This window comes from Bombyx mandarina, chromosome 16 (genome assembly GCF_030267445.1).
Source record: "Bombyx mandarina strain Sakado chromosome 16, ASM3026744v2".
Taxonomy (NCBI): domain Eukaryota; kingdom Metazoa; phylum Arthropoda; class Insecta; order Lepidoptera; family Bombycidae; genus Bombyx; species Bombyx mandarina.
In genome coordinates, this window is record NC_143222.1 from 5,524,489 (window position 1) to 5,541,664 (window position 17,176).

Below are 17,176 nucleotides of genomic sequence, written 5' to 3' on the forward strand. Positions count from 1 at the left end.
CATTATATCTAATTAATTGAAACAACTTTTACGGTTGAACATTTTATATTTTATTGTCATTTTATTATATTATTATTTCCGACGCTCTGAATACATTACAGTTCTCGTTGTCACGAACGACTGAGGCGTAATGTAATGGCAATAAAAAACACGACATTAAACCTTAAAGGTGATTAAAGGCGCGAAAAAGACTATTTCCTATAATAAAATAGTTATATTTAGATTTATAAGTTCAGTAATATGTAAGTTATGAATATTTGCAGGTTGTCGGTCAAGAGCTTCTGGCAGCCGGTCACTATCAGTCTGCCGTGACTGTATTAGAAGCGGCACTACGTATAGGATCATGCTCCCTAAAACTAAGGTATGTTTAAAATAATAATATGCTTGGTGTATATTGTATAGTGATATTTAATAAGCAGCCGTTGTAACTCATATATACTGAGATTTTAGAACTTATATCTCAAGATGGGTGGCGCATTTACGCTGTAGATGTCTATGGGCTCCAGTAACTACTTAACACCAGGTGGGCTGTGAGCTCGTCCACCGATCTTAGCAATAAAAAAAACCTAATTTTACTTCAATCTTCTTCTTCTTGCTCTTATATATCACATTATGCGGAGTCGGCGCAGCATGTCCTCATGTCATGCTGGGATAGGGATCATAGGGATTTGGCATGAGTTTTATGACCGGCCTACTTAATCTCAGTCTTCTTTTGGTTATAAATTTATATATCCATAAGTGCCGTAGGGAAGGACTTTTCTGTTTCTTCTTTTGATGTTTCTTTTACTTTTACCGTTTATTGGTTCTGTGACTTGTATTTTAGTGTTTTTAGTGGACGAGTTCACGCTCCACCCGGTATTGTCGCGTCGGGGGCACGACTATGTTGAGTCTGTCCTTATATATAGAGCGTGTGTATTATATAGGGTGATAACGATTAAGGACACGACAGTTTGCAACCTGTTTATTGAGCGCCGACTCGACACAGACTAAACTAAAAACTAAGCCTGCTATAAGTGGTTAGCGGGGCCAATAAGCACCTACAAAGTAAATGCCGCCACCCGCCTTACGACATGAGTTCTAAGGTTTCCGTTTTACACAGTACAACGGCTGCCCCACCATTCAAACTGAAGCACATTACAGAAATAAGCAAGGGACTATAATCATTTACACCGAAATCCTGATTTTCAAATACAAAAAAGTCTAAATTCTAAATTAACTGGTAACTAAATTCTAAATTACTGGTGGTAGGACCTCATGTGAGTCCGCACGGGTAGGTACCACCACCGCGCCTATTTCTGCCATGAAGCAGTAATGCGTTTCGGCTTAAAGGGTGGGGCAGCCGTTGTAACTATACTGAGACCTTACAACTTATATCTCAAAGTGGGTGGCGCTTTTACGTTGTAAATGTCTATCGGCTCCAGTAACCCCTTAACACCAGATGGGCTGTGAGCACGTCAACTCACCTAAGGAATAAAAAATAATTTACTTTGTTATACATATAACACGTTTTCACGTTATAAGTGACTCATTAAGTTATTTTAATTAGTTTCACGAAGGAAATCGCACTGACAAGAATAAGAAACCACTTATTATTGTTTATTAAAATGAGAAGTAAAAGAAATATTGTACATACAGCGAGTATCAACCGATCGATCTCAATACTTTAATAACAATTTCGCGCCATTAACACGCCTCGTACCCTTTCAGAGTTAATAAGAAGAAGACAAATGTCTTCGGATACGGCTTATTCGGTTGATTGTAACATTATTTTTAATCACATGCGGTATGTAACCGTTGACAGTCTTATAATTTATATTTACTAAAAAGGAACCGTAGCCTCTTCTTAAAGGCATTTATTTATATCGATTTGATTTATATTATTGCGCGGACCGTAGAAATGAAGACGCGGTAAATTTTATCTGAACAGTTTTAATAAATCGAAAGTGTCGAGTGGCTTATGAATGCAAATGCTGATATCGGTAGGCAGCGGTTTGGTTCTGCTCCTGGCATTGGGCGACGGTAACCACTCACCAACAGGTGGGCCCTATGCTTGTATACCAACAAGGGCAATAAAAAAAGCTATAGTACAAAAAAAATCCGTTAAAGAACATTAACAAAAAACAAAATTATGATAAACAAGCGGCCCGCTCCGGCTCCGCTCGGGTCTTTAATAAAAATTTCAACGATATTTGACGTTATTTTATTTTTTTAAATAAAAGAACACTTATTGTGGCATAAGTATAATAGTTAGACATATGCTGTCGTGATACTTTTTGTAAATAATAATGTGTTCTACAAAGTCTTAGTACATTATTTTATTGTATCATCAATAGTTTTCGCAGGTCACGCGATGTAAAGAATATTTTAGGTAACCTTTTTTCACACTGTGGGTTACATTATTGGAGTTTTAGTAAGGATGCTTAATTTTTTTCAAAAAAGATTATGGCCTATGTCACTCGGGAATAGTGTAGCATTCAAACAGTGAAAGAATTTTGCAAATCGGTTCAGTAGTTCCGGAACCTATTCAATACAAACAAACAAACAAATTTTTCCTCTTTATAATAGTAGTATAGATAATTTGTTAAAAATATTTTCCAATTTTCATATTAACACTCATCGATTTATTTACAGTATCTATTTATAATATAACGTAAATGGCTACCATAAAGGTTACTTGTCTGGAATCGGCCGCTGCATTCCAAATTGTTGTTTGTGACTTCACTAACTTGGTAAAAGGAATTCAGCTTGCATTTTTCACACTTCGGCTAGTTTCTTATGTTTTCGTGCTTCATTAAACCTTTTTATTGAATGTACAAATAAATGCCATCCATAAAAAGATGAAGTTCATGTGAGAGATAATGCTGCTAAATATAGATATGCCAATATAGCGCTCAGTTTTAAAGAAACTAGTGGTCTATTATTAATTGAAATTTTAATTTTGTACACTATTAAGATTCTATTTTCAGAGACTATTATACTTCTATAACCACAGATTTCGCCAAGACTAAACTATAGAAAAATATTAATAAAGACATACAATATTTAATCTATTCTCAATTTGACAACAGACGTCAAGAACAAAAGTTTGACAATAAATGGTATGCGTGTGTGCGTCAAATACATAATGTTTTCTTTATTAATTTCATATATCTTTTATGCATTATCTTAAAAAAATATATTAGCATTGTGCACTTCTTCTCTATATTCTCTTTAAGTGTGGAAAATTTCAAACTCCTCCGTCCGCGCAATTTTCGTAAAAAGGGATACTAAGTTTCTGCTTCACGTATTAATATAAAGATATTCAACAAATTTAAAAGAGAACCCCTCTTATATATCTTATAGATACTTGTCTGTTGTCTTCGACGGTTTTATGTTAAGAAAAAGAAAAAAAAAACGATCGGTGAAATTGACGAGAACGTCGCACGGAACACTGCAATATCAATAGCGTAATAAATAAGAACAAATTGTAACCAATTGAAACATCGACTTCGGGGTACGTACGTGTACATTCCCGAAATACAGTTGAGGATCTTCCCATCTCTGTATGGAGGGCGGACTGTTTATGGGACTATTAAAACCACCGTTAATGACCCGGCGGACCTAACGATTGGCATTTCTCCTTGTACGACCGTACAAGTAACTTCGACACGTATTTTAGTTCAATTTATGTCAGTTAAATTTTGTTCAATGAAATTCGTGTAATCCTTTTTACTGACGATTTTCGTGTTGTAATCTGTTTTGAAACGTTTTGAGTGTCTTCATAAAATCTACAACTATAATTAGTGAATATATGTACATATGTAGTTCAATTTGAATTTAAGAATGCACAATTATTTTCATTGATCACTAGCTGATTCGGCAGACTTCGCAGTGCCTCAATCGATAAATAAAAGACCTAAAGTTTTGTATGAAATAAACTTAAAAGAAACAAAAGGAATCCGCCCGACGGGGGACACATCAAAGGAAAAACAAAATTGTTATTTTTATTTAATTTCGAGCATTTTCATATTATGTATCTATCTTTTAAACCTTCTCTGGACTTCTACAAATAATTCAAGACCAAAATTAGCCAAATCGGTCCAGCCGTTCTCGAGTTTTAGGGAGACTAACGAACAGCAATTCATTTTTATATACCTACATATATAGAGATAGATAGATATATTTCACAAATCGTTTTCATATAAACTACAAAATGAATAAAAAAGGTTTGCCTATAAATAATCGAATCTCTAGAAATAATATAATAACAGATTATTCTTTGATTTCTTAACGAATTGTCTGTAATGTGAAGGTTCTACAAAATGAAATTGTGAAATCGATCGGTTACATAAAGTACGTCTGAAGAAGCCCACTTCCAGATTCCGTACTAATGATCGCTTAAGTCAAACTGATTACACATCATTTGAAATATACTGTAAATTTATTTTAATATAAGACACCTTATCTACTTGATACTTAATGTACAGGCGTTCCAGAAACGGTAATCTTGAAGTGATTTGTTTTAGTTTTATTACCGACTTCTTACTAAAACGCATAGTGAATTGAATGAATGAATTCTTTTATAACTAAATTTTATTATGATTTTAACGAAATCATTGATTATAATTAAATTTATCATTTTAATCTCTTGATCTCGATACGAATGCAAAAGTAGTGGTATTTGATAAAGATCAGGTATTTTCTGCACGGGATAAGTCATTAAAAAAAAACGAACACGAAACAATAAAATTATTTAACAAAGACCGAATTGGTATTTAAATTCAAACTAGATGATGACCGAGCTTTACTCGGGTTTTTTTTATATGACGCCATCTTGTTGTGTCTTTAAAGCAGTTAGTTGCTCTCAATTAAGAAAAATAGTATTATTATTCGCCAATAGATGTCGAGAAGAGTCAAAGTTGATTATCGATAAAGTTGATTATTGAAAACACGAAAAAAACAACAATTTCTAAAAATAAATCGTAGCTAGATCGATTTATCGCCCCCGAAATCCCCTGTATACTAAATTTTAAGAAAATCGTTTGAGCCGTTTCCAAGATTCAGATTACATATATATAAGAATTGCTCGTTTAAAGGTATAAGATTAAATAGCTTTTCCGCTCTGGTCCGGATTATAAACATTGTAACGTTTAAACAGGTTTCCATCGTACGAGACGTTGATTGAATAAGCCGCGTCGTCTCTATACATTTCGGGGACATTAAGTGACTCTTTTCATCCAAAATTGTCACCTTAACTCGGGCCAAAGTGAATCGAAGCGGCGTCGAAACCCACACCTCGACTAGATCTTATCTCGCACTTGATGGATCGAAGCGAACCGATACGGCCCTATTCTGTAACGATACTACATATATAAAATAGGTGCCAGTTTTTTTTTAAAGATACCATCCTCGTTGACAGATGACGAGATTAAAATGGTATAGCGATACGATTAACTTAGGGTCATCACTGTGTTGATTTAAATTATGATAGTATAAACGACTAGTGAAGTAGATTTGCGTAATTAAGAACATATATAGTATATTTAAGTAATTTAATGCCTTAATCTACGTGAGTTAATAGTTACCAAAATTTATACTGATCTCTTTAAGAAAAATGAAACTATGTGAGTACTTCTATTTAAGATATGTGTTGCCATTTAAAAAAAACCTTCTTATTCTTTTTTCAAGGCAAATGAATCAGCTTTCTTCTAGGATTTAAATTAAGAATGTTTATACAAATATTGTATATTAGTTGTGGAGAATGTCGCTCAAATTTGCTTACCCACAAAAAAAAGCCGCCATCTTCAATTGAAAATTTGACCTCATGTCTCAATGTCAGTTAAATCTATTTGTATGTCAACGAACTGTGAAAAGCATTCAACAACAGGTGACACTTGAACTTCCTCTGCCAATCTACTAGTGGTAGGACGTCTTGTGAGTCCGCACGGGTAGGTACCACCACCCTGTCTATTTCTGCCGTGAAGCAGTAATGCGTTTCGGTTTGAAGGGAAGCCGTTGTAACTATACTGAACTTAGACTAAGTTTTTTTTATTCTTTATTAGAGCCATACACCTATTAGGTTAAGTCGGCTGACTAAGAATTAAAAAAAAACTGAAGATAAAAAATCGAAGAACCATATTTATTGATTAACTATTGCAATACTATACTCCGAAAAATAAATCAATTTTCTAAACCTTAAAGTATCAATTACGGAATACGAAATCGTTTTCTCCGAGGTGACGTAGTGTGACGTCGCATTACAACGCGCCTTTGCCAGGGTTGACGGGTGACGTGATTCATTAGGCTGGCCACGAATTAAAATATTTATCTCGGATTATTTTAATCGGTTTCACACTAGCTATTTAGCGATCACGGGCGCGCTGGCCGGGTGGGAAGTGTCTATTTGTAAATAGGTTTGTGGGTTTTTTTTTTTTTTTTTTTTTTGGTCAGGAGGAAATCGCCGGACTTCCGCCCTTTTCTGGGGATACTGGGCGGGGTATGTCAGAGTCGAACTGACTAAAACCTCCTGTCGCTCAACAACCAACGTCCAAACCTCGCATGAGACAGAACTCATGACAAGGCAAAGGGGGGAAAGTGAAGCGTTTAGTGCGGAGCACATCTCTCCCATCACCCTCCCCCTCGGGACGCCGGACTGGCGGTCGTCGGCGCCACGACCACCAGCCCTCTCGGTCGGCAGACTGTCCGAAGCCCGCCTAGATGGCGCCGGTTAGAGTGGGTTACCCTACGGAATACCCCGCTGGGCCAGAACCAGCGTGGGTCGAGGATAGCCGGCCTTCCATCACCCGGATGCTCTTGCGTAAAACGCGTGCAGAGCAGCTTGCACGTCGTCTTCTTAGGCCCCCCTCGCCGGTCCCCAGACCGACATGTGAGGGGGACCCGAAACACTTAGAGGGCCAGGGCTTGGGCGAAATCCGCCTCCCTGGCCCCCGCTCGACGGCGGCGGGATTGTGCGTCTCTCACGCGCCCCGCCGCCTCCTTCTGCGAGATGGTGCACTCGCAGAAGTCGAGCATCGCCTTCCACGACTCGTCGTCGCCGAGCATCGATGCCACAACACTCGGCAACGACAAGTCGGTTCCTATTTTTGCGACGAGGACACGGCGCCACCCCTCCCATGCGGGGCAGGCGACGAGCGTATGCTCTGCCGTGTCCAAGTCGCAACCACAATGGTGGCACTCTGCCGTCGGCTCGGCTGTGATCCGGTGCAGGAACTCACCGAAACAACCATGCCCAGTGAGCACCTGCGTAAGCCGGAAAGTGAGGCGTCCTCTGTCACGATTCACCCAATCCACAAGGACCGGGCGAATCGCCTCGACGGTCCTACGACCAGCCGAAGGATCAGCCAGCCGTCTGGACCACGACTCCAGCACGGACCGCCGAGATTGGGCCCTCCGTGCTCTGACCACACTGGGGCTGGGACGCGCCACGCCCCGGGCACGAAGTTCAGCCCGCCACTTATAGTCAGCGGCGAGCGCCTCCGCTTCCAGAACCCAAGGCGGCGTCCCAGCCAGTACACACGCCGCCTCAAAGGAGATGGTGCGATAACCACGGATGACCCTGACCGCGATGGTGCGTTGCGGCCGTTGCAGCAGCCTCGCCACCCCCACGGCCAGGGACTGGCCCCACACGGGCGCCCCGTATAGGGCCATTGATCGCACCACCCCCGTATAGAGACGGCGCGTCACCTGGTCAGGCCCCCCGACGTTGGGCAGAAGCCGGCTTAGCGCGCCGGCCACCCCCAACAAACGAGGGACCAGGTTCTGAAAGTGAGCACGGAAGGTCCAACGACTGTCCAGAATGAGGCCGAGGTACTTCAACTGCACCCCGACCCCGATACGGACGCCTCCAACCACGATATGGGCATCGACAGGTGGCACTCTCCGGGGCCTGTGGAACCACATGGCCTCGGATTTACTGAGCGCCACGCCGAGGCCCAATCTCCTAATTTTGCCGACGACATGCGCCACCCCAGCCGTAGCAAGACGGGCAGACTCAGCAAAACTCCCCCCCCGGGCCACGACCAACGTGTCGTCCGCGTAACATATTACGCTCAGGCCCGGGAGGAGGGCACCTCTCAGCACCCAGTCATACCCGATATTCCACAAAAGGGGGCCGAGCACCGACCCCTGTGGAACACCGCGCATGACCGGGAACCGGTGCAGGATCCCACCATGTCCGGTACACGTGACCGATCTGTCCTCTAAGTAGGAACCCACCAGCCGGCGAAGGTAGGGGGGCACTCTATGTCGTTCCAGCGCCCCCCCTATCACGGACCAGGGCAGGGTGTTAAATGCATTGGCGATATCGAGCGACACCGCCAAAGCCACCCCACCCCTGGAGACGGCCTCCTCCGAGAGGGCCCGCACGCGAAGGATCGCGTCTACCGTTGAGCGGCCCTCTCGGAAGTGGGTAGTCTTTGTTTATCTGTTATTTACCTTTTGTAATATTTGTATTCTTTAGTTTTTTACCTTTTGTTGGAATTTCATGAGGTATTTCCCAAGTTTTTATTTTTTTTATTACTTAGATATGCTTACAGCCCACCTAATTTTAAGTGGTTACTGGAGCCCATAGACATCTACAACGTAAAATGCCCCACCCCCCTGAGATATACATAAGTTCTCAGGTCTCAAGTATAGTTATAACGGCTGCCCCACCCTTCAAACCGAAACGCATTACGGCTTCACGGCAGAAATAGGCAGGGTGGTGGTACCTACTCGCGCGGAATCACAAGAGATCCTACCACCAGTAAAGTGCTAGATAAATATGGTTATGATACATTTACAGCTTCATTAAATTCTGATATCAGTAAATCGACGACTTATTTCTATGTAATGTTTTTTTTTTATTGCTTAGATGGATAGACGAGCTCACAGCCCACCTGGGGTTAAGTGGTTACTGGAGCCCATAGACATCTACAACGTAAATGCGCCACCCACCTCACAAGTGGTCCTACCACCAGTAATTACGCAAATTATAATTTTGCGGGTTTGATTTTTATTACACGATGTTATTCCTTCACCGTACAAGTCAATCGTGAACATTTGTTGAGTACGTATTTCATTGGAAAAATTTGTACCCGCTTGTGGGATTCGAACACCGGTGCATCGCTTCAACACGAATGCACCGGACGTCGTATCCTTTAGGCCACGACGACTTCAATAGTTTATTTCAACGATTCTAGTCTCGCAATAAATTAAATATAATATACCTAAGTACTTATTCAAACAAAGTCGTGGATTCCTCCCAACCACTCCGGCGGTTGAGCATCCTCGGGGTGGGCTTTGAGTCTGCTCAGTATTGATGGTGGTAACCCGCTACCTCAATTGGGCACCGGACGTTTGGGCAAGAGCTTAGTGGGTCTTCGTCTACTAATGCCTTCCTTTTGCATTTATCTCTTTTACGATGTAAAATAAAGCTATGCTTCGCATTGATCTGTGTGCTTATAATTTCTCAACGTATTTTATATAATATACTGCTTTTGCTGGAAATAATTACTGAAATGTGCTCGTTATTGTCGTAAGCCTTTTTATCTCACTTGAAGAGAGCTTCAATTTGTTGAACCCGTAAGGCGGTCTTCTGATAAATCTTAATGTCTTCCCGTTAAGTAATGGATAATTTGGAATCGTAATTAAACATTTACGGTAAATGTTGTAATTTTATACCTTGTTCGTAATGTCAATTTTCAAATAAGTTATACTCGTAGGGAAAAATTAAGTTTTAATTAAAGTGTCGGCCCATTGCGTTTCATTCTATCTAAACGTAATTCTTTAGTATCTACTAATTTATTTGTGAAGGAAAAAAATCGTATGATTCATTATTCACTGGTGGTAGGACCTCTTGTGAGTCCGCGCGGGTAGGTACCATCAGCCTGCCTATTTCTGCCGTGAAGCAGTAATGCGTTTCGGTTTGAAGGGTAGGGCAGCCGTTGTAACTATACTTGAGATCTTAGCACTTATATCTCAAGATGGGTGGCGCATTTACGTTGTAGATGTCTATGGGCTCCAGTAACCACTTAACACCAGGTGGGCTGTGAGCTCGTCCACCCATCGAAAGTAATAAAAAATAATTATTATTATTATTATTATCAACCGCAATGTCAATAAAAAAATATTTATCTCAAAAATGATGAATGTTCTTATTTTTATCACAAACAAAACATTTGAATAAATATAATAGTATTCATTTCCCTTTCCCTTGGAGTTTTGAAACGGTCTCGTTTTGAATTTAATTTTTTAATGTAATTTTATTTAAAACACATTCAAATTTCATTAATGTACACACTGCAAGGGGAAATACTGATGAAATATCCCAAAAACTCAAATTAATAAATATTTAATCATACTAAAAAAAAAACGGTTGGTCTCCGCAGAGGGTCGGTATTCAGTGCATTATCATCAGCTCACTGGGCGCTGAGCCAACTGGACGCTGCCATCAACTACATGCAGCAAGACCTGGCTGTCGCGAAATCACTGGGGGACACGGCAGGAGAATGCCGCGCTCACGGCAATCTCGGGGCGGCTTACTTTAGCCAAGGCTCCTACAAAGACGCCTTGACAGCACATAGATATCAACTGGTACTGGCCATGAAATGCAAGGTATGTGCTAACTTTTCAATACGCTTTTATTAGCTTCAGACGTATGTATGTAACGGAATCTTAGAACATGATTTTGACCCCCTTCAAAACGTCGGATTAACTCGAAATTTGGTATACTTATTAAGGACCGATGACAATACAATATTTAAAAAAAAATTTAAAAATTTAAATTTAACTATAAAATGTAAAATAAATAATAGTTTAATAATAAATAAATAATAGTGTAGGAAAAAATGATTTTATTGTAAAAAAAAAAAAAAAAAACGTGGGCTGCATGGTATCAGTAGTTATAAATATATTATGAACAGATATGAGTAGAAGGGTATTTTTGATAATATCCTGAAAAGCACCCCACGCTTTTTTACAATAAAATCATTTTTTCTTACACTATTTTTAATTCAAATTTATTAAAATTTATTTTCAAAGAACAATACAAGCTTAAAATTAAATATATGTAATTATGTCTAAACTGTGGTTCCTTTGTCACAGTAGACAAATAAATAAGAGATTTTTACCGGGAACGCGAGGAACAAAGCTATGTGTATTATTTTATTTTGTTAATTCAGTGTTTCTTTAGGTTATATTATATTCTATATAAAGGAGTAATGCTTCGGTTCGAAGGATGGGGTAGCCGTACTATAAAACTGAAACTCAGAATTTGTGTCTCTAGCTGGGTAGCTGGGTAGTTGCATTTATGTTGTTAATATCTATGGGCTCCGGTGACCTCTTGACACTAGAGTAGTCCATCAGCTAGCCCACTTAGAAAGCAAAAAATATATACTTTCTTTCCGCTAAATAACACTACAATATGATTTCATATCGCTGCTTCAAGTTCAACAGCTTGTTTCCTTTTAATCTTATTAACCTTTCTCGCTCGCTAAACTAGTAATCACTTCTCGAATGTCTCTCCAGTGCCTGCCTAAAAACCTTTACAAAACTCTCCCGAACGGGACCTCGTTACGCGTAACGGCATTTCGATGAAGGACAACCACATCATCCACTAATACACAACTATTATTAGTCACATGATGCATCGTGATGACTCTAAACATCAATTATAAAATGTTCACGCCATTAACGCATTGTGTTTAGGCGCCCAGTGTATTAAGATACGCGATTAACTTAGTATTCAAAGTTTATAATGAAGGAATAAAATCTATATATCTATATATAGAAAAATGAATTGCTGTTGGTTAGTATCGCTAAAACTCGAGAACGGCTGGACCGATTTGGCTAATTTTGGTCTTGAATTATTTGTAGAAGTCCAGATAAGGTTTAAAAGATAGATACATATTAAAATGCTCGAAATTAAATAAAAATAACAATTTTGTTTTTCCTTTAATGTGTCCCCCGTCGGACGGATTCCTTTTGTTTCTTTTAAGTTTATTTTATACAAAACTTTAGGTCTTTTATTTATCGATTGAGGCACTGCGAAGTCTGCCGGGTCAGCTAGTCGTTTTATAGAAAAACCACAATTTTTTTGTATTAAAAGTTGATAATGAAGGAAAAATATCCGCGAAATTTATAAGATTTGCGTGATTAGCGGTAGCGTGTTAAGGGCACGACTAGATGCCACCGGTTACATGCGTTCCGGTCTGTAGGGTGGGACTTCTGTTGTACAATACAACTGAGAATTTGAAAGGTAAGTGGCGGCGTTCACATTGTCATAATATCGTGAGCTAGTTCAATGATCTATGCAAGAAAAAATGAATCATTATATTTATATTTAGAGAAACCACACTTTATGGCAAACCAAAAAACAATAGACATTGAAAATCGGTCAATATGCACGTATTACTTGAACAATTGGCGGCATTTTCCATCCGTTTTCACATACGGAAATTCCTAAAAAGAACACGGCAGATCTCGTTCGATGTACTATGACTAACACTACTTAGATAGATCAATACAAAAATATACAATAATTAGAGACTTAAATTACAAATATAATATTAAATCATTATTTCTACACAATATTCAGTAATTTAAAAGATTTATCACTAATACATAATATATCATATTAGTAGCCTATTAAGTTGCTCAAAGAAAATATTAGTTTGACTGATAAGAGTTCCTGATTTGCTCTTGTGAAGTATAATGAAGGCCATCCGGGCAAAAGTGGCCTAACCCACCATTTTTCAAAATCATGTTTATAATTATGTATATTGCAATTTATTTAAAATATAATAAATTTTAATTCAAAACCGGCCTATCCATAGTTTCACCCATAGATAACAGATGGCTTTGTAAGCCTTATTTTTGTGCGTATAGTTTTTTTGTCTACTCAAATTCAAATTAATGAAAACTTAAGCCTCATTGCTCCATAATAACTATGGTAAGCTTAGGCCACTTTTGCGCTGACTGCCTCAATTTAGGATCCAGTAAAACATAATCTACTTTACTTTGAAATCTCGAAACCACAATAAACAATATGCATACATTGAATACCAAAAATACCACACTAATACCATTTTTATATGAAGAACGGAAATAACACAGCGTTGTGCTCCATTCGAAAACGTCGAACATCCAAACGTAAACAGTTGGTTGTGTTTGCTCTGCAACTAAAGCTAAGTTTCGTTCTCGTCGAATGTCACCGCGAACCGACGGACGTGTTGCACTTTAAAAGTAAAACCAGAGATAGTAAAACCTCCTTTTTATTTGTCCTTTTGATCGCTGCCGGCGCACCCGCACACGCAGTGATCATGTTTATTAACACACACCTCGTGATAAAATGTATTGTTTTGCATAATTTAAAAATTAAATTTTATTTTGTGCAATGAACTTTCCGCTCATTGCTATACGCAACAATAACAATAAACTAGATGTGTTTAAAAACTAACCTGAGTATTTGTAGTGTAACATATTTTAGGATTTTATTACTGGTGGTAGGACCTCTTGTGAGTCCGCGCGGGTGGATACCACCACCCTGCCTATTTCTGCCGTGAAGCAATAATGCGTTTCGGTTTGAAGGGTGGGGTAGCCGTTATAACTATACTTGAGACCTTAGAACTTGTATCTCAAGGTGGGTGGTGCATTTACGTCGTAAATGTCTATGGGCTCCAGTAACCACTTAACACCAGGTGGGCTGTGAGCTCGTCCACTCATCTAGCAATAAAAAAAAAAAAGAATGTCTAATCTGCTTAATTTAATTATAATTTTTTTTCCTACCATATCGTTGGTAACCTAAAGTTATTCTCATCGAGTCATCCTTAAGTTATCCTCAACAACAAGGATAAGCCCACAGTTTTGTTCTCAGTTCAACTCTGTGCACGTTCCGCCCTTCAATATGCAAGTTTGGTGTCACGACGTACTTAACCTAAATGTTTTTATTTTTTGGAGTTTACTCCTTTAGAATCGATTTACATATATAGGCCCGGGGTATGAAAATTATGGGGACCAAAATCGTACTAGCATGTCACACGAAATGCGTTATGCGCATTTCGTGTGACATGCTAGTACATGCGCCGGCAGTCCGCCACAAAGCCTCGTACTGATCGCGCGTTTCTCTCGTTATTGTATTTTCATATATTTGTTAGTCGTTTGTTTTGTGTCTCGTTAATTTGTTAATAATCTGTAGTGTATCGTGTTGTCGTAATATAGAACTATTTCTCGTATTGTTTCGTTTAATTTTTTATATCCAGTAAACTCCAGTCGTGCGTCGGAGCGGACACACACACTTTTTTAGTCATAATGACACTTATTTGTTGATAACAGTGTCTTATAAAGTCGTTCTCCACGATATATACATGTGACATTCAGTAATTCATAAGACGGACACACAATTATATTATATGTAATAATTTCTTGCCGAACGTTATAAAATATGTTTCGAGTACTTTCCAATGTTTGTGGTCCCCATAAAGCTTTAATCTTTTAAATAATGGAAATGAAGGAACGAATAATAAACGCGAGGTAAACGTGAATCGTCATATCTGCGACCAGCGAAAACATTCTTTCTTCACTACATAGTACAAAACAAAGTCGCTTTCTCTGTCCCTATATCCCTATGTATTTTCAAATCTTTAAAACTACGCAACGGATTTTGATGCGGTTTTTTTTAATAGATAGAGTGATTGAAGAGAAAAGTTTATATGTACAATAACATCCACTAAATAGTGGAGAAATCAATAATAAATTACAGTTTCCGAAGCGAAGCGAGGGCGGGTCGCTAGTTATGTATATATGACATGTTATGTAATAACGTTTAAAGTTCCTATTATCAGCTTTTCTAACCGTCCATTTTCACTAAATTGAGCAAAATGTTTTCAAAAATGCTATTCAAATAAAACTTATTCAATATACATTATAATATATTTAACACCGATGTATTTATCGGTGTACTCGTGCATAATAAAAAGTACCTACGTATTTTGTTACAATTTCAATTAAGAATTTATTTTATTCAATATAAGCTATGCGTAGTAACGAATTTAAAGAACAAATAGTCGTAAAAACAAGCCTCGTTCCACTCGGACGGAGGCTAACAAAAACTTACCAGGTTATAAAAGTAGCCGCGTAATGCTGGCAACATTGGAATTCATTCATCGGTAATCTGAGAATGGCGGAATAATTACATGACAGGGTGAGCACTGCGCACACCTCTCGTCTCGGCAGATGCTATTACAATCAAAAGAATTATCGCGTGAAGTCGATTCTTCACAAGATTGCCAGGAATTTAACGTTGCTCATGTTCTTATATAGACGTAAAAAAAATGACAAACACATTTTAATGTAAATAGGTATTCAATTGTTTTCATATTTTAGTCCTAAACTACGATGTTCTCCAATGACAATGGCAACATTGAAACGAACTGCTTACCTAAAGTTATCGACAATTTTAATATTATGAACAGTGTTTATATTTAACATTTACACGTCCTCAAACTATTTGCTAAACTCGAAATTTACTTTAAAAAAACTGCACTTTTTTTTTATTGCTTAGATAGGTGGACGAGCTCACAGCCCACCTGGTGTTAAGTGGTTACTGGAGCCCATTAGGCTTGTTCTTGCTCGGACACTGAACGGAGCGATCCGTACTAGGACAATTTGTCAGATGTCCTAATTCAGTCTTTTAGTACATTTAGTACAATTTAGTACACTGAACGAATAAGAATCATATTTTTATTTTCGTCATACTTCGCAGGCTTAGAACTGTTCTATCTGAATTCTATTCAATATTTTAGTACATTTAGTACAGTTTAGTACACTGAACGAATAGTGAATTATATTTTGATTTTCCTTCATAGTTCATACTTTGCAGGTTTAGGACTGTCATTCTAATCTATACCCGTTTATTTTTTTCATTAAGTTATTTAGACATTAAAATATCTGTGATATTTTTTTCTTAATGCATTATATAAGATATCGAAATTTTATAGATATTTGTCGGGTTATTTTAGAATCAGAATGGCGTATTTAAAAATCAAAATAATTACAATCATTTAATTTTCAGATAGATCATGCTTTTTTTATTTTTATTTTTTATATTTATATTAAGTTTTGTAATATGATAGTTTTTAAGACTTATTTTTTTTAAATCTAATAATCGTTTCTGTTCTATAAATAGTTTTTTTTTTTTAAATGTTTGTTTGTACTAAAATATTACGTAGGTAGTGTACTAGATTAATGTTTAACATTTTAGTTCATTTCATTCCGGTGTCAAATTTACTGATGAAAATATACTCTAAACTAATGTAAATAAAGTTAATTATGATTTAATTTTACTAGCTTGGAAATCGAGTCCTAAAAACATATTTGAAAAAAAATTGTTAAAAAATAAAGACAATTTCGCAAAATGTTTATACAAAATAAAAAATTAAAATAATCAGTAAATATATAAACATAAAGTTCAAAATTGCTTGATGAATCAGAATTATCAGAGATCAAATTTGGCAAATGAATATTATCATGCGTCTCACTCTTTCATGCACCGATACCATACCATATCGTTGCCGCTCATTCGGTCAAAATCAGTCGCGCTCGCGTTCCGTGTTTCACGTACGACAGAGTACTAAATGAACGATGTCTTAAAAAGGAAAAGGAATAGTTCGTTCCGTTCAGTGTCGGGAATTAATTCCTTTTAGTACATAGTACATGTACTACACAAGCCTAGAGCCCATAGACATCCACAACGTAAATGCGCCACCCACCTTGAGATATAAGTTCTAAGGTCTCGAGTATAGTTATTTTAGAATTACAAAGGAATAATACCTAGCTCAAACCTTAAATTCGTTTGTTGAATATTATTCACAATATGTACTCAATATTAAAATCTTCACGACTCTTCATCTGCAGTAAAATTACCAGGTATGTGGTCGGCATAAAGCGCGAATAATTTGACATTAACATGTGAAGCTAGCTAGGCTTCATTAGGGGATGCCTGGGATCGCTCGCTCCGTACAGGTGTTATCGCGCTAAAAGGCTCGCATTCCAATTACCGCGCACACGATTTCAGTTCTTTGATTATCCTACTTGAAATAAATTTAATGATTTGTGAGCCCCATTCTAATTATTTCTCAACCTGAATTACGGGTGTTTTAATTTTTTTAAGTCCGTGTGCTTAGTGCGAGTTTTTTAACGG

The 17,176-nt window shown here is 37.9% G+C and overlaps 1 protein-coding gene and 1 long non-coding RNA gene across 3 annotated transcripts in view; one reads left to right on the plus strand and one right to left on the minus strand.

Annotated features, from left to right (window-relative positions):
* Positions 1–17,176, minus strand: part of LOC149501264 (uncharacterized) — a 344,283-nt gene that overhangs the window by 182,576 nt on the left and 144,531 nt on the right. The window lies entirely within an intron of this gene.
* Positions 1–17,176, plus strand: part of LOC149501267 (uncharacterized) — a 104,680-nt gene that overhangs the window by 53,403 nt on the left and 34,101 nt on the right. For both annotated transcript variants that reach the window (XM_089733751.1, XM_089733752.1), the window contains exons 6-7: positions 264–361; positions 10,368–10,593. In XM_089733751.1, coding sequence (XP_089589877.1) covers positions 264–361; positions 10,368–10,593 — 324 coding nt within the window. The remainder of the gene's footprint in view (positions 1–263; positions 362–10,367; positions 10,594–17,176) is intronic.